Below are 18,315 nucleotides of genomic sequence, written 5' to 3'. Positions count from 1 at the left end.
ATACAAAGCCTTTACTGTTAAGGTGAACACTCTAGGACTAGGTAAATACACTGAGCGATTAGCTTAACTTGCTGTACTGACCTTGGTTCCAATACCAAAATGTATATGCATGATTGCCAAATTTAGCAATTTGTAGCTATTCATAAAAGTTCCAGAATGCTCCTTTACTGTATAGAAATATATGAAGAAGAATGGAAGCAAATCAGGTGATTGGTTGCTTTCAAAGTAAAATGTACCCAAAAAATAAATTGGGGTTTGATTTATAAGAAAAAAAACGGATTGAGGTTGCGAAAAGTTTGAAAAGTTAAGTTAAATATTCATGCAATTTGCTTTCAAGAAAAAATGCACCTCAAAAATGTTTGCAACTTGATTCATACCATCTAATGTTACTGACTATAATTGTAAATACCATTCTCAAATTCATAATTTAGGAAAATGCGTTTGATGCATGCAGATACCTTAAAAGTGGTGCAAAGTAATTATGGCACGATTTAAAAAAATAAAAATTGGGTCTCGTTCTTAAAGAGTCACCAATACCTGCATGACTTTCTCATTTACTATTTTAAGAAAGTTGTTAACCAGTTGTAGGTTTCTAGGCATATTCCTAGCAAACATTAGTTAACTAAACTTATGCATGCAAATACACATTTGTATGTGAAAATCTGCAAAGCAAGTGTAAAATAACAAATAGTTTTCCTTCTTTTCCAGGGATACAACATCCCCCCCCCCCCCCCCCCTCCCTCGAAACTCATTTCTGTTCTAATGTTTTACTCCTGCATTTGTCAGGTGTAAATTTCCAACCTTTCTAGATTGGGAGCGGTTGGTAGAGGAGTTGATGAATACCCTTAAGCATTTAAATTTGTGGGTGTGCACACAATCACAGAGCATTCTAGCCTTGGAAGTACCACTTTCCTCTTGCTTCCAGCCCTTGAGTGATTGTCTCACAATAAAACCTTCATGTGAGTAAATCCTTTTATGAGTGCAACAGCAAAGTTTGCTCCATCGGGCTCGTAACATTTTGACGCTAACAAGCCTTTGGAGAGTTCATCTACTTGTAAAATATAAGCGTCCAGTCACTGATAAATATCTTGACAAACCAGGGACTTGAGGCACATTGAGCTGAAGTGACTTGCTCATGATTTACACAATGTGATGAAGTAGAGAGGTTGAGACTGGAAGAGGTGTCATTGAGCCTCATCTGCTAACCAAGGCACTGGACCCAGGCAACATTTTTAAAAATTGAGTGAATGCTAAAAAATATTATCAATTTATAAGACTTGTCCCCAGAAAATACAATAAGAAATGGAGCATGGATATCTTAAGACACATAGCTCCCGCCCCCCAGGGTGTCTCTTTCCGTAGAAATGCATGTGGCTGTTTATCACTTCCTGGCCCCTATGTGGGTGTGGAGCTGCCTGGTCCTGTGGGCCAATGGGCTTCCCTGTAACAATGCATGGAGTTGGCATATGAAGCTGCCTGTTCCTGTGGTCCAATGGACTCCCCTGTAACGCTCCATGGAGTTGGCTTATCCCAGGAGCTGTTGAGCTACCTAGCATGAGAGGGTTAACCCCTTCCCAGCGGGGGTAATTCCCCCGCTGTGCTGGGGGGGGGGGGGTGGGGGAAGCACACAGCGCCCTGGTGCTCGTGACGAGCTCAGCTTGTCACGCAGTACGTGGCGCTGTGCTCATGACGAGCTGAGCTCATCATGACCGCGCCCGTTTTTAAGAACATTCCGCACAGTGGGGGAATTAGCCGTGCGAGCGTTGCGTGGCTCTTGACGAGCTCAGCTCGCATTGAGCACACTAGCGCCGTGCCTCATGACGAGCTGAGCTCGTCATGAGCAGCGATGTGGTTAAAGAGCATTTATTCCCAGCATACTCACACCTGTAGGTTGTTGACTTCATGACGCCTTCCCCTAGGCTCCCTTCCCCTAGCCCCATCCTTCTGTGCTCAGTTTCCCTGCCTGCGTGTGTTGATTGTACTTGGTATTGCCCTATGACTGGTAAAGTTTCTGCCTCTCTGCGGAGTTCCTAATCTTGCATGGGGTGAAGGCTCCTAGATTTATGGCAGCATATTGTTTGTTTGTTTACAAATTTGTATATAGCACTGGCTAGACTCGGAGGTATCAAAGCGCTTTACATGAGGATCAGCGAGTTTCAGGTTCCATCATTACATAGACAAGTATAGACATAGGAAAAAAGAAAAAAAAAATGAGATTACACAATAATGTGAGATTATTAGTACGTATGCACGTTTTATGAGGAGTGAAGAGGTAGAGGGGGAATGGTAAACGGGCTAGGGAATGCAGGTTGGAAAACACAACAGGGAGGCGAGAAAAACTATCTCCGATGTAGGGTTGGGTAGGTGCCGGCCGAGGACTGAACCAGAGCCAAACTCCTCTATAGCTGCATGGGACCGCTCCACCGGGCATCAGCCAAAGCATAGCTCCCTCATCCCTCATGGTCCCGCCCACCCGCTCTCGTGAGAATGTTCCGAGCCCACATGGGTTGGCTGTACTGTTTAACACTGATTAGACCAGACTTTCATCATCTGCCCCTCTCTGGTGCTGTGTTCCCAGATGCTCAGACTTTCATCATCTGCCCCTCTCTGTTGCTGTGTTCCCTGATGCTCACACTTTCATCATCTGCCCCCTCTGGTGCAGTGTTCACTAATGCTCAGACTTTCATCATCTGCCCCTCTCTGGTGCTGTGTTCCCAGATGCTCAGACTTTCATCATCTGCCCCTCTCTGTTGCTGTGTTCCCTGATGCTCACACTTTCATCATCTGCCCTCTTCTGGTGCAGTGTTCACTAATGCTCAGACTTTCATAATTCCCCCCCCCTCTGGTGCTGTGTTCCCTGATGCTCAGACTTTCATCATCTGCCCCCTCTGGTGCAGTGTTCACTAATGCTCAGACTTTCATCATCTGCCCCCCTCTGGTGCTGTGTCCCCTAATGCTCACACTTTCATCATCTGCCCCACTTCTGGTGCAGTGTTCCCTAATGCTCAGACTTTCATCATCTGCCCCCCTCTGTTGCTGTGTTCCCTGATGCTCACACTTTCATCATCTGCCCTCTTCTGGTGCAGTGTTCACTAATGCTCAGACTTTCATAATCCCCCCCGCCCCCTCTGGTGCAGTGTTCACTAATGCTCAGACTTTCATCATCTGCCCCCCTCTGGTGCTGTGTTCCCTGATGCTCACACTTTCATCATCTGCCCCCTCTGTTGCTGTGTTCCCTGATGCTCACACTTTCATCATCTGCCAACCTCTGTTGCTGTGTTCCCTGTTGCTCACACTTTCATCATCTGCCCCCCTCTGGTGCTGTGTTCCCTGATGCTCCGGCTTTCATCATCTGCCCCCTCTGGTGCAGTGTTTACTAATGCTCAGACATTCATCATCTGCCCCCCTCTGTTGCTGTGTTCCCTGATGCTCACACTTTCATCATCTGCCCCCTCTGTTGCTGTGTTCCCTGATGCTCACACTTTCATCATCTGCCAACCTCTGTTGCTGTGTTCCCTGTTGCTCACACTTTCATCATCTGCCCCCCTCTGGTGCTGTGTTCCCTGATGCTCCGGCTTTCATCATCTGCCCCCTCTGGTGCAGTGTTTACTAATGCTCAGACATTCATCATCTGCCCCCCTCTGTTGCTGTGTTCCCTGATGCTCACACTTTCATCATCTGCCCCCTCTGTTGCTGTGTTCCCTGATGCTCACACTTTCATCATCTGCCCCCTCTGTTGCTGTGTTCCCTGATGCTCACACTTTCATCATCTGCCAACCTCTGTTGCTGTGTTCCCTGTTGCTCACACTTTCATCATCTGCCCCCCTCTGGTGCTGTGTTCCCTGATGCTCCGGCTTTCATCATCTGCCCCCTCTGGTGCAGTGTTTACTAATGCTCAGACATTCATCATCTGCCCCCCTCTGTTGCTGTGTTCCCTGATGCTCACACTTTCATCATCTGCCCCACTTCTGGTGCGGTGTTCACTGATGCTCGGGCTTGACAGTTCTCTACTTTCTTCCTGCAGGATCCAGAAGGAACTGGCTGACATCACACTGGACCCGCCCCCAAACTGCAGGTACGTCACTCTATTCGCTGCTTAGAGGGAGGAGTGGGTTGATGTGGAATTGGGTTAAATGTGCGTGAATGGCAGGGGGAACTGCGTGGATATGTTATAAAAAAATGCAGCAGCGAGGAATATTGAGCCTAAGGCCCCCTCCACCGAAAATGTGTTATTTTTGGAGTTAAGTAGAGCTTGTTCTTTGTTTACATAAACTCTCCCACCTCTGTTCTCCACCCTTAACTTGACAGACTCGTCCCCACTCCCATACCTGTGATGTGTCCTTCTTCGCTGTTGTTGGTTGCCGTTCCATATTCTCTCGTTTAAGCATGGTGGTTATAAGAGGTGTTTCTTTTTCGGAGGTACGCGCGATGTTTCTGGGGGTGGTGTTTGGACCTTGCTGTGGGGCGTGCATACTCTGTTTACTGAGCAGGGCTGGTGTTTGGGTGGCATCCCCTATGGGGCGTATCCGCCCTTTTATTTGATCATTTTTTATATATTGATATTTATAAAGTGTAAACCTTTGTTCGGGAGCAGTGACTGAAGAGTGATGTTTGCTGTTTGAAGGGGGGCACCCTCTTATGTTTCAGATCATTGGACAATGTATTCAGATGTATATTCTAACATTGCAAATGACATCAGTTGATTGACAGACCGAACGCCGGATTGTGTGCCACGTGACCTGCCCGCAGTCGGGGCCTGCCGGTCCATTGTGCCGGTTCATTGTCTCTTGATGTGAAAACGCTTTTAATGTGGTTTTCCCAGTTCGTGATTAATGTTCTGCGGTTTTCTTCCTGCTAGACTTAAGGAACTTGTCGGCAAGACTTTGTGCTTGGAGCTCTTGAGTAGATTTTGAAGGCATGTGATCAACATGCAAACTTTTGTCAGTGTTTATTAATTTGTTGAATATTAGCGGTCATGTGCAAACATGGATATCCACGTTGCTTCAGTTTAGGTCACGACGACCAGAAGAAAACGCTGCGATAAAGATTAAATGTTGGCGTAAGCCTAATCATTTCTGTTTATCATATTGTGCTATATTATGTAAATATTCCTTTTTTAGGCGCTCTGTCCTGATAATAAACCCAACTCAATGGTGTTTAAACTGCCAACCTTGAAAATATTCGGGCTACCTTGTTGTGCCTGGAAGATCACGCTGACCAAGCAGCGCAGCTAATAATTATTTTATTTGGGGGCTTTATGTAGCGCTTACATGCCACCTTCGGCTGCTTCAGGGTGCTTGGAGACGTAAACATTCAGAAATATAAAACTTGACAAATGTGTGAATTCCAGAAAACTGCGTGCACCTCTATTTGGGGGGGGGGGGGCGGGGGCGGGCGGGGGGGGGGGGGGGGGTGGAGGTGGAGAGGGGGGCGGCGAAAGCGGTGGAGATTGAATGTCCTTGAGCAAAGAGAATTCCTCGTAAATGATTTCACTTTACAGCAAGTAATGATGGAGCGACTGCCGGACCAATACAGTCACTCCCTGCTGTGACTCCTCACTGCTAAGATGAGACCCCCACCCCCCCCCTGCCAGACCCCGTCCAAAGCCATCTTCGCGGCCCCAAGTGCTCATCACTGCATCCACCAGCCTATACCTGACATTAAAAGCCTGCAAAAATGCAGTATTAAAACAATTGTGATCTTGAAAGCATGACAGCAGCGTGTGCTGCTAATAGAGAGCTCGCGGTGTCTTACCGGTGGGGACGGAGGGCCTTTTCAGCTTTGGGGTCTCACTCCCTTCCCTGTAAGTCACCTGCATGTGTCCTAAAAACAGGTTTATTTTTTGTTTGTTTGTTAAATAACCGTGTTTTAAGACCTTCAAAAGAGGGACAAGAGTGTGCGTGTGTTTTTTGTCTGAGTGAGAATTTAGAAATCCCGGGTGAAACCCGAGAGAACCTTACCATACCAGACTGAATGCTCCTGTACCCAACTATTTATTAGGGGGCGGGGTGTAACACCTTCCAACCCCCCATTCCCCCAAGCTATGTCCCTGCCGAGAGGCACACCCCCACCCCTCCTCTCCGAAGCTATGCCTCCGCCGAGAGGCAGTGTCCTGTCCTAAAGGAAAGTTTGTGACCGAACCCCAACAGTCTATTTTTTAAAGGGAGAGACTCTCCCTGCTGAAATGCATCCCCAAATGTTCATTTAAGGTGTAATTGTAGGACGCACGTTCACCCCAAGGGGCTGTTGTAGCGCTGTAGACCGCCGATAACCTTTGTTGTTACTCCACTTGGTGGTACTCTTTATATTGACTTGGGAAGGATGAAAGGCTTAGTGCAGGGTAAAAAACAGATCTTTGCAGTGCTGCATACCTGTAGACCACTTTTCACTTTTATCACCATCATGATACCGAAGGTCAATCTAACCGAGCACGGCATCTTACCTAACTTTTAACATTGTCCAGTTGCTCCAGATGAAAGTATTTTAGGGAGTTAAATCTGGTCAATTTTTAATTCACCTTTTTCACTCACTTGCACCACTGAAAAAGACCTGCCCCACTGTAATCGGGTGTTGAAGCACACCCGGATAGCACTCAGCTATTAGAGTGGGAACCCTATGATGAAGCATGTCGCTAACTAGGTTGGTGAGTGAGGGGTCTTCTTAAAAAAGGAGAATTCTCTTCTTTTTTGTGCACCTCTCCCTATACCAATGTGTCTTCAGGGTATACTCCGTCAACTGTTAGAAAAATATCTGATAAACTAGATCAGAGCTGCACCGCATATGAAGTGAACAAGTCCATTCAGATAGTTATTGCTCATTGAAGCCTGGAGTGAGACAATTTCTTCTTTATTATTTCACTCTTAAAAAGCAACAGCCAACGTGTTTCGGCCTAAAGCGTAGGAATACTACACGGCTTAATATAAACTCCGGGATGGATCTCCAAATCATTCGTCACTTATGTGTATAAGTTCTGGCTAATTTTGATCCACAAAGCTGTAGACTCATCAGGACCTGACTGCATCCACAGGGAAATCGAGATCTTCCGCCAAAAGACTTCATTAAATAAGCAAGCTGTGTTTTGTTTTTTCTAAAGAATACACAGCCTCATTAGGCATTCATTGCTGGGCATAAACTGCATAACACAACCATCGCGTGTTGAGACAAAAGACTGATCCAACGCCGAATACAATGCGTCTTCAGCTTTATGGATCAAAATTAGCCAGAACTTATACACATACGTGACGATTGATTTGGAGATCCATCCCGGAGTTTATATTAAGCCCTGAAGAAGTCCTACGCTATAGGATGAAACGCGTTGGCTGTTGCTTTTTAAGAATGAAATAATAAAGAAGAAATTGTCTCACTCCGCGCCTCTTTGAGCAATAAGTACCTGTATGGATTTGTTCACTTCATAAGTGGTGCAGCTCTGATCTAGTTTATCTGTACAATTGCCCCTGGTGAAGGGGGGTGTTCTTGGACAGGGGGCACTTTTAGAAGCTTGCACACAAGATAGTTCAAAATATTGATTTCATTGGTGACTTCTTTGTGATTTGTGCCGCAAGTGCTTTTGGTTGGCCCACTGTCCAAGTTTTGTTTTTCCATGTTGGCTATCTGCTCAGCTGTTGGCCTGTGACTCATGAAAGATAGCACGGAGAGCCAAGCAAAAAAGCACAATTTTCATTATTTTTTAGCTTTTAAAAATAAATAGACAGAAAACATTGTTGACTGTCTGTATTTATCTGTTTAAATCTGTGAAAATGGAAAACTTTGATTCTTATTTATAATATACTACCTCTGAAGCATAGAATTAATAACCCGTTGATAATGCCACAATCTCCTCTCCGACTAAAACTTTAATGATACAAGCTAAGTGGTCAGTCACAGTAGCCATTAGGTATTGTGGCAGAACCTAAAGTAAAAAGGCACCATTTAATCCTAGTTTTCAAGAACTACTTGAGGGTCAAACCTGACCGATCCCATAGACCAACCAGCAGAGTCCAACTTGCTCGGTGCACCCGGGCGCATGCGAGAGCCCCGTGCAGGGTTTCTATTCGTGCACACTCTAGTCGTTGGTGATTGTGACTTGCTTGTGTTGTGTGAGTAGTACTGCTACTAGGTTGCACAGGCCTCACAGCCCTGGTGTGTGCACTGAGCAGTGGGGATCTGCCTGTGTCGTCATTATTGCATTTGCCGTTAATTATACCTACCACTCGAATGCTTGCCTAAAGGGAGGCGGAAGTCCTAGAAGGCGCTGCTGATGGAGTGCTGGTGGTGGCCATGTTTGCTGGTTGAAGGGTGTGTGTGAGTCAGATAGTGTCAGTGGAATGAGCAATGTCTGCAGTTTGAGTGGTGTTGGCGCGTTAAGAGTGTTGTGCTGTCATCTGTCAGGTTACCGTCAGCGGCTTTGGACTGTTTGCTGGTTAAGTTACATTTGCATGATAAGGGACTCTGTTAGGTGATGCGCGCAGGATGAGTGATGTTAGTGCATTATAGTGTCTGCCTGGTGAGACCTCTCCACGCCAAGCAGCGCGAGCAGTGCCCGCGAATTGGGTGACTATTGCATGGTCTGGGTTCTCATGCGTAGTCTGCTGCTTGAGTGACATTAGCACATGGGATACTTTGGGTCGCGGCCTCACTGGCCACTCCAGGGGGTTGTCAATTAAGGCACCTGCACATCAGGACCTTGCGCTCTCTGCAGAACGAGTGAGTGGCGTTGACACAGTGAGTCATCAGCATGCAACTCCTTAATTGAAGGACTAGAGGTCTGCTTATGGAATAACGCTGGCACGTCACGCTTACACTTGTTGGAGCATCTCCATGCCATTACATGTACACAACTCTAGTGCTGGCCTTGTGTGTTCAGTAGTGTTCGCTTTTGGGGCATCTCCTATCGATGTCTGCAGTTTTAGTGACATTTGTGCTTTCAAACGTTTGCCTTTTGAGGCATTTCAGAGTTAAACCCATGTCTAGTTTGTGACGTTGGTTCATAAAAATAGTGTGGCGCATCTGTGAGCTTTGTCGAAACCAACCCACGTCTCCATGGTCAGCAGTGCCTCCGAAATCTCCATGGTCAAGGGTGTCTCCGACGTCTCCATTGTCAAGGGTGTCTCCGACGTCTCCATGGTCAGGGGTGTCTCTGACGTCTCCATGGTCAGGGGTGTCTCTGACGTCTCCATGGTCAGGGGTGTTTCCGACGTCTCCATGGTCAGGGGTGTCTCTTGACGTCTCCATGGTCAGGGGTGTCTCTGACGTCTCCATGGTCAGGGGTGTCTCTGACGTCTCCATGGTCAGGGGTGTCTCTGACGTCTCCATGGTCAGGGGTGTCTCTGACGTCTCCATGGTCAGGGGTGTCTCTGACGTCTCCATGGTCATGGGTGTCTCTGAGGTCTCCATGGTCTGAGTGTCTGAGGGTGTCTCTAACGTCTCCATGATGAGGATGTCTCTGCTTCTCCATATTTCTTTTTTTTTTTTTTTTAATTTTTGAAAACCTTTATTGTGCATCAAATCAGGACAAATACGGGCCTACAACCTACCGGCCGGCCACAGAAACAGTTAAGCACCAATGCAACGTTACGGCAACACAGTATTACCCATCATCTTAAGCAAGCATTAAAGAGTTACACTTTAATTACTGTAATACCGTGTCCCAGAATCAGTGAAGGTTAATTTTTAAAAGGTTTTTTTTTTTATGCAAATATTGAAACAAATCGTACTGTCCCAAGTCATATAAGAAGAGAAGCAAAAAGGAGGATCCATGGGGGAGGAGCATGACTGTAATTACAAACTTGAACACAGGATATCAACGCCAACCGTCAAGTCCCGCCCGGGTAGCATGGCAGCTATTTCCAAAGTCAATTAGAAAACCCCCCTCACGTGTCACCCGTACCCCGCCGCCACCTAACCTCCAGTAATCTAGACATGGACCCAGACCAAAAAGTGAAAATAAAAAATAGGAATAAAAGAAGGCACCATAGAAATGATGACTAAATTCCAACTACTAACCCCCCACCCTACACGCATGCGGAGGCTACGGCCTGCCCCCCCCCCCCCCCCCCCCCCAGCAGTGTGTCTGTCGCCCAATAAACCCGAAATATAGCAAGAAGAAGAAAAAGAAAGAAAAGAAAAAGGCATATCATGCGATATAGAGAGGGAGAAAAGGACACCCTAATCTTCGACTCTCAAAGACAAAAAGAGCAGGAGGAGGATCAATTCCAGGCTTCCCGGTCCCCACCAGTCACTGATACATCTTCCACCCCAAGTTCAGGATAAACGGCAAGCATTAAGACAAGCACAGGAGTGAAACATCAATTCACAGCGGTCGAATAATCTGGACGCAAAACAATTCCAAACCCAGGTCAACCAGCCAAGAAGCCGATAACTGGAAAATCAGCCTAGCCCTGGCCCGAACGTGGATACACCCCCAGATGCGTTTCCCAAGAGAGGCCCGCCCACCTCAGAACAAAGGAGCAAAATGGCGAGAGAGAAAACGAAAGCAATATGAGAGCGCAAAATGGCCGCAATGAGTCACCAGGAAATCCGTCGAGTGTAGCAGAAAGTTCCACAGAGACACCAGGAATACACAAGTTTGTAGACAGTATAGTCAAGGGGCACAGCTCAGGAGAAAACGGTAGCAGCAACGCCACAGATAGATCCCAAGGCACACACGATAAAAAGTCCGGCCTCAATGTAGCACTCTTCACTGGAAGGGGAAACAAAGTATCTCGGGTGGAGTTGTCGGGCGGGTGATCTTGGGCGTCAGCAAAGTAGGAAGCGGGCTCAGATGTCCAAAAGGCAGAACAGAGCGCTGTTGCCTCGTACAGTGCAGGCGGTAGCAGGTGGCAGCTTTGCGAAACCAGTTCGTTATTGTCCCACCGCAGCGTAGACGCCATGTCATCTAGCTTGTCTCCCAATTTCCCGTAGTAGTGGTGCATATCAGCACGGAGGTTGCACAGAGCGGACAGAACGGTGCCAAGAGAAATTATAGGCTGTAGCCCCTGGTCATCACATCCCCGGGGGATCCCTCGGAACTCGGGCTCACCTGCAGACGGGGCAGCGCAGGTCGCTGGCGTGGACGGGCGCATCTCCCCATAAAACATGGCAGCGCACAGAGCCATTGTGGCTAAACTCCAAGGTGTTCACCAGGAGAAGTAAAGCACTGGCGCACGCCCTTTCAATGCTGGCGGGGTGCTATGCGCCGTGTACGGGAGACATTCAGTGCAGGTTAGGCGCCCCGTGGCAATCCCGGGTAGCGAGGCATGGGGTCAAGCAGTTATAGGCGATCCAACATGGCCGGGCAATCTTCTCCCCGTACCTTCAGCCTCAAACAAAGGTGCCGTTCCGGTGGGGCGCTGCAGCTCCGTGAGCACTGCCTTCTCCCCGCCCGCTTGAATCTCCACAGATGGCTGGGCTCGGGCAGCGCCTCGCAAGGGTCACGCCGGTGGTTCAGCGGTCAGCGCCGGCGGAGCACTCCGGCCGGCATCAGGTCTCCGAGGCACGGCAGGATGAGCCCGTGTAAGCGGGGTCCAGGGCTGCGAGCTGGAAGGCGGCTATCTTCGGTTGCCGGGCAGGTCGAGGGTCCGGGCAAGCACCGCCGGGATCAGCGCCGCATCGCACCCAATCTGCCGTCAATTTCGCCAGGATTAGAATCAGGATTTCGGCACGGCTGATAAGGACTGGCGGAGCCGGGAGCCTACAGGTCTGCTCCGGTCGCCATCTTGGCTCCTCCTCTCCATATTTCTTGATTTAATGGTGGTATTTGTCACCACAAATCATACTGACTTTCCTTCACCTCTGGCGATTGGTCTGATTGGAGCTACGGTTTTAGAATGGCTTAAAGGCTTCTTATCAAACAGGCTTTTCCGAGTGAAATTAACCCTCACAAATCTTCATGAAGACCATGTACATGTGGGGGTTCCCTGGGCCCATTTTGTCGCTGGTCCTAGCTCGGCTATTTGAGTCTTCTGGCATAAAATGTTTCTACTATGCTGATGACACACAGATGATGGGTAGATTTGGAAAGGGTGATGCTAAAGCTGCATTAAATCTGCAGCATTGTTTTAAAAAAGTGCAGTTTATTCGAACCATCTAAAATTCAGTGGCTCCAAAGCAGAGATCTGGGCTCTGTTGACATCTACGATTCCACCTTTACCTACTTTTGGGCGGATAGTTTAGGGCTTTCCCCTTCGCTGGTGCGAGCAGTGAAGAGCCCGGGTGTCAGCGTAGATTCTGCACTGACTCTTGATTCTCAAGCATCATCTGAGGTGAAGTCCTGCCTCCTCCATTGCCCTCACTTAAACAAGTGCTCCATCTCAAAAGATCTCTGTTCTAAATGCACGTGGGTCCTTTCTCTTGAAACAATGTAATTGCATCTATCCGGGTTTATCAGCCCTTCTCCTTTAGCAACTGGAGCCGAGTCAGCACTTTGAAGCAAGGTTGGCCCCCGGGGTACAACACCATTTTCATCTCTCTCCAGTGCTACAGACCTGCTTTGGTTGCAACTAAAGGAGAGAATTTTGCTAAAATAACTTTGGTGTATAAAGCGGTGCATCCACTAAGCCTTTCACCCCTCAGATACTGTTCCAAGTTGCATTGCCCCAGACATAGGACCCGTACCCTCCAGTTCTGCCCCAGCCCTCCACATGATTACGCAAAACAATGTTCCCCACACTTGCAATAACCAAAGATTAAGGTGGGGTAAAAAAGGACATGTTTAATCTTCACATTAGATAAACATAACAAGCATAACATGCATATTTAGTAATCATAATCACATTTCTTTATTCTGACATTTAACATCCTTCTTACATTCCCAGCCCTAAGGGAGGAGCCCCATCTGGCTCGCATCTCGCACTGGGTATCCTATGCCAGGTGCCGTGCACCAGCCCCTTCGAGTGGTGGGCCCATAGCCCTGGTCCTTGTCCGGCATTACCAGGGCCCACCCCCCTACCACCAGACTGCCCTGGGACGCCCGGGAGGCACGAATTCTGTCGCCCTAGCCTCCCCAGCCGGTGGTGACTTCCTCCCAGCGGAGAGCTCACCATATCCCCCCTCAGAGCTGGCCTATGGAGTCCGTCAAGCGGCCTCCCATCAACCACTGTCTATTGATCGCAGGTCATACTTCCGCCACGAGGGTGGCCAAGGCCCTCAGGTCTGCCGCCCTCCCCACCTGCGTTCAAAATAAATGACCAAAGTTCTCTTATGAAAGTGTCTGTCCCTAAGTCCGATAGGTGTACCCCATCCTGGTGGTACATTGCTTCTCCCGATATCATCCGGTGTTGTAAGTAGCGCAAGCGGCCCTTCACTGAGCACAACCTTGCCAGTTCACCGTTCAATCGTCTCACCGAGACATTCATGGATCTAACACCGGAATCCTGGGCCCCAAGTCCTGCGTGAGAGCATGCCAGACCAGACTACCTTTGCTGCTGGAAACGTGTGCCCTAACCACGCAAATTCTGCAAGTAAAGCCTCCTTGACTGCCAGGCGGCCTCTGTCGACCATGTCGTTGCCTCCCAAATGTAGGATAATCCAGTCAGGGGGGCTGTTAGCTTCCTGTGCTCTGAGTTCTTCCACGAGCCGTCTCAAGTGTCTAATCTGCATCCCCCCGACGCCACGCCACAAGAATTCGGTCCCGCTCAAGTCCGCCAGCTTCACGACTCTTCGTTGCTGCAAGCGCACCGTCGCGCGGCGAACAAAAGAGTGCCCAAGTACCCACACCGCCGCCGGAGGCATGCTAATCAGAAGGAGAGAAATCACACCGTTAAACACAATCCGACACGAGAGTGCCACACCTGGTCATAACAATTCTGGCCTGACGTATCTTTGGTAGCACCCGGAAGCCCAGCGTCCCACGCCCCTGACCACATCGGGGGGGAGGCCAGCCCTGGCCGCCAAGGTGGCAGCGCCTATCCTAAAGGAATGCGCAGAGAAATCCCCAGGACCCAGACCCAATTTTACCAAGGCCAACCTGAACACAGCCTTAAACTGGAATTGAGACAGGCAATGGCCATTCTTGTGGATGAACAGGGCCGCCCCCCCCCCCCCCCAGCAGGGCGTAGGGCCAGGTACGCCTGCATCTGGGTTACGGGGCAGGCAGCTATGCCCGGGGCGGGCCGTAACTGAATGGAGGCCCCTTTTCCCAGCTGGTCAGTTTTGGAACGTCTTAACCGGACCACCAGCCCCCCCGGAGAAAGGACAACATCCCGAAATTGCAAGCCCCCCCCCCCCTTGATCAAATCTGGAGGACCCGACTATCTCCCCTAGGCGAAACGCCCCGTAGAACGCCAGGCAGAAGGCTGCCCCCATCAAGACGCCCTTGAATGCTGACTCACATATGGATGGTAAGACACCCAACACATTGACCAGAGTGGGTAGGTCCAGGGGCCGGCGGCCATCCCGCCTTGGACCCTATAATTTGGCCCAACCCGTCAAAGCCTTTCTAACCAGGAAGGAAACCCCGGGATCCCGCTCCCCTGCTATCTTAGCAAAGAAACCAATGGCCGAGAGATGTGCCCTAGCATATGCCACGGTTCTGCCCTGTTCCCTTAGGGCCTGCAGAAAACCATAGATTGATTCTGGGGAGAAGATCTTAGCAATTCCTGTCTGCTGCAAGAAAGATTGGTAAACACTGAAATGTTGCTGATAAGCCCGCTTCGTGCGGTCGCTCAGGGAGGCACCTACCAGCCCCGCTAGAGCGGGGCTCCAATCTTCCACAGTGATGTAGGGAACATAGTCATGTGGTCCTCCGCCTGCGGGTGGAACTTCCGGAACTCCTGCAACTTGGAACGAGACAAAGCCGCATCAGCAGCGTGGTTATCAATGCCTGGTATATGCGCAGCCCTAAAAGTTAGGTTCAGTCTCAAGCAAGCCATTACCAACAATTTTAGCAACCTCAGTACATGCGGGCATGTAGCCCCCTGCCTATTGATGACCTGTACCACTGCCATGTTCTCTGACCAAAAGGTTACTGCCCTATCTCTGAAACGGTCCGCCCAGATGGTGACCACCACCCAGATGGGAAAGAGCTCCAAAAAGGCTATGTTCTTTGTCAATCTGGCCTTGTGCCATCCTGCCGGCCAAAGGGCCCCACACCAAGCTGCGCCCAAGATTGCGCCAAAACCAATACTGCCTGCCGAATCGGTAAAGAGGCCTAATTCAATGCTGGACACCGGAGGGGAAGGCCACACCACCCTACCATTGAAATCTTTCAGGAAACTGCGCCACACCTTGAGGTCTTCCTTCACTCCCGCCCTTAGTCGGACCCGATGATGCTTCTGAGTGAGGCCAACCATCGCCCTGGCATTCGACCTGGAAAAGGGGCGCCCCATGGGAATGATGCGCAGCGCAAAATTCAGCTGTCCCACCAAGACCTGTAACTGGTGCAAAGACACCTTAGGACCTGCTAAGGCAGCCTCAATAGCCTGAGAGAAAGCCACTACCTTGTCCCTAGGCAGCCTACACTCGCCAGCAACAGTGTCAATCTCCATGCCCAAAAAAGACATGCAAGTGTCAGGGCCTACTGTTTTGTTCGGTGCCAACGGCACCCCAAATTCCTTGAACATTGCCACCAGCTCGTCCAGGGCGCGAGCACAAACATCAGAAGTCGCAGGGCCCATCACCATGAAATCGTCTAAGTAATGTATGACATCCATGCACCCGGATCTGTAGGAAAAAACCCACAGCAACAAGGAACTAAACGTCTCAAAGTATTTACACGACACAGCGCACCCCATGAGCATGCACTTGTCGAAATAAAACTGTTGCTGAACCTGGAAGCCTAACAAATGATAGTCATCCAGGTGGACGGGTAAGAGGCGGAAGGCCGATTCTATGTCTGTTTTCGCAAGCAAGGCCCCCCGCCCTAACTCCCTGATCTTCTGGACTGCAGCGTCAAAGGATGAATATGTAACAGAACACAGCAAGGGGTCAATGGCGTCATTTACTGACGAGCCCTTTGGCTCGGAGAGGTTATGAATCATTCTAAACTGATCTGGCTCTTTCTTGGGCACCACCCTGTTAGACGGACCGGGAGGGTCGGCCGAGTATAAGGGGAGAGGTCTCCAGGGAGAGCCGTCTCCAGCGATCGTACAGACAAGTAACTTCCCCCCCACAGACGGACACCACACAAGGATAAGGTTAAACGATACTTTATCAGCAATTCTTCGAGTACGGTTAAATGATACAAGGAGGTCTGGACTCAGGGGTCCCCTCGGTTCAGGTCTCTGGTGGGGAAAGGGGTAGCGGGACAGTCTTGTTACCAATTGGGTAGATGGATAGCTCTCAATCCTCGAGCTCGGCGTTCTAGATGATCGGGCCGCGGCGGAGCCAGCAGGTCCCGAGATGGTTGAAGGTAGCGACGGTCCGCGGCGGAGCCAGCAGGTCCCGATGAAGATGGTGGTACAAACGGTCCGCGGCCACGCCAGCAGGTCCCGACGACGACGAAGGTTTACGGAGGTTACGGCAACGCCAGCAGGCAGGACGATAGTTCACAAGGAGGGACTACGGCAGCGCCAGTAGTCCGTCAAGGATGAGTTCTTCTCTGCGTCTCTCGACTCCAGGATACAACTGCCTTCCTGCTCTGGAGCTGCCTCAGTTATAGGGCTGGTGCCCTTTGATGTCCGGACCCTCGCACTTGGAGGTCGGGGGGTCCAGGATGAGGGAGTCCAGACACCCAGCAGGGGGGTGGAGCCAGCGCCCGGGGAGGCTGGGGGCGAGCGGTACCTGGCGGGGGAGAGCCATCGACACCTCTTTCTCCCATTGACCTGCCAAGTAGTCCGCTCACCTCCTGGGTGGATGGTGGTGCCGGGATGTCTGAGGCCTGGCCAGGCCCAGGGTTAGGGTCGATCGGAGGCCACGCGGCCTCGTGGTGCAGTGTCCAAGATGGCGCCCAGGTCGGGCGCGCGGGCCAGTAGTGGATCGGGCCCACGAGGTCGATATGTTCAGAGGCAGGGGTCCCGGAGGGGACGGAAAACGTGAAGTGGTGGTGTGTAACACTTGAGGGACCGGGCTCGGGCCTGGTCGGCAGAGGGGGAGCGGGCCCTTCATGTGGCCTGTCCAACATGCGTCCCCCCCAGCTGAAGGCGGGGAGAGTCACCCATCCTCTTGGGGACTCTCCTCGTCGAGGCGGAAAAAGCGTGACAGGCCATCCGCGTTGGCGTGATCTTGCCCAGGTCGATGTTCCACAGTGAAGTCCATCCCCTGTAGGGAGATGGACCAACGTAGTAGTTTTGGGTTCTCCCCCCCGCATCTGCATCAGCCACTGCAGGGGTCGATGATCGGTCTGTACCCGAAAGTGTGTGCCAAAGAGATAGGGCCGGAGCTTTTTGAGGGCCCATACCACGGCGAAGACCTCCCTCTCGATGGTGCTCCAGCGTTGTTCTCGAGGTAGGAGTCGCCTGCTGATGAAGGCCACTGGCTGATCAAGGCCTTCGGGGTTCAATTGAGACAGGACCGCCCCAATGCCGTGGTCGGAGGCATCCGTCTGGACGACGAATTCCCGGCTGTAGTCGGGGGCCTGGAGCACAGGGGCGGAGCACATGGCGGCCTTCAGTTGTTCGAAGGCTGTTTGACAATCTGGGGTCCAGCTGACCTTCTTTGGTTGATTTTTGGACGTGAGTTCTGTGAGGGGCCCCACTATGGTACCATAGTCCTTCACGAACCGTCGGTAATAGCCCGTGAGTCCCAGAAAGGCGCGTACCTCGGTCTGGGTGATGGGGGGCTGCCAGGACTGGATGGCGGCGATCTTGAGCTGCAGAGGGGCCACCAGGCCGCTTCCCACCTGGTGTCCGAGGTAGGTCACGGACCCCTGACCAATCTGGCATTTGCTGGCCTTGATCGTGAGGCCAGCTCGCTGAAGGGCCTGTAGCACCTCTCGGAGGTGGTGGAGGTGGTCGGACCAGTGGTGGCTGAATACAGCGATGTCGTCTAGGTAGGCGGCACTGAATCCTTCGAGTCCGGCCAAGACCTGATTAACGAGTCGCTGAAACGTTGCTGGGGCATTCTTCATGCCGAAGGGCATGACCTTAAAATGATAATGGCCGTCAGGAGTGGAAAATGCAGATCGTTCTTGGGCCCGGGGTGTGAGGCCGATCTGCCAGTAGCCCGCCGTTAGGTCGAAAATGCTGAGGTAGCGGGCAGCTCCCATGCGGTCGATTAGTTCGTCTGCCCGGGGGATGGGATGTGCGTCTGTTCTGGTGACCGCATTCAAGCCCCGGTAGTCGACGCAGAACCGGAGTTCTGGTGTGGTGCCGGGAGTGGCTGCTTTGGGGACCAGTACTACTGGGCTGGCCCAGGGGCTGTCTGAGGGCTCAATGACCCCGA

At 50.7% G+C, this 18,315-nt stretch overlaps 1 protein-coding gene across 2 annotated transcripts in view; it reads left to right on the top strand.

Annotated features, from left to right (window-relative positions):
- The window catches only part of LOC147689342 (ubiquitin-conjugating enzyme E2 E1-like), a 400,187-nt gene that overhangs the window by 239,064 nt on the left and 142,808 nt on the right, over positions 1-18,315 (top strand). For both annotated transcript variants that reach the window (XM_086942148.1, XM_086942149.1), the window contains exon 3: positions 4,025-4,075. In XM_086942148.1, coding sequence (XP_086798274.1) covers positions 4,025-4,075 — 51 coding nt within the window. The remainder of the gene's footprint in view (positions 1-4,024; positions 4,076-18,315) is intronic.

Source organism: Lissotriton vulgaris, chromosome 10 (assembly GCF_964263255.1).
Source record: "Lissotriton vulgaris chromosome 10, aLisVul1.2, whole genome shotgun sequence".
Lineage (NCBI taxonomy): Eukaryota > Metazoa > Chordata > Amphibia > Caudata > Salamandridae > Lissotriton > Lissotriton vulgaris.
This window is presented reverse-complemented; position numbering and strand designations above follow the sequence as displayed.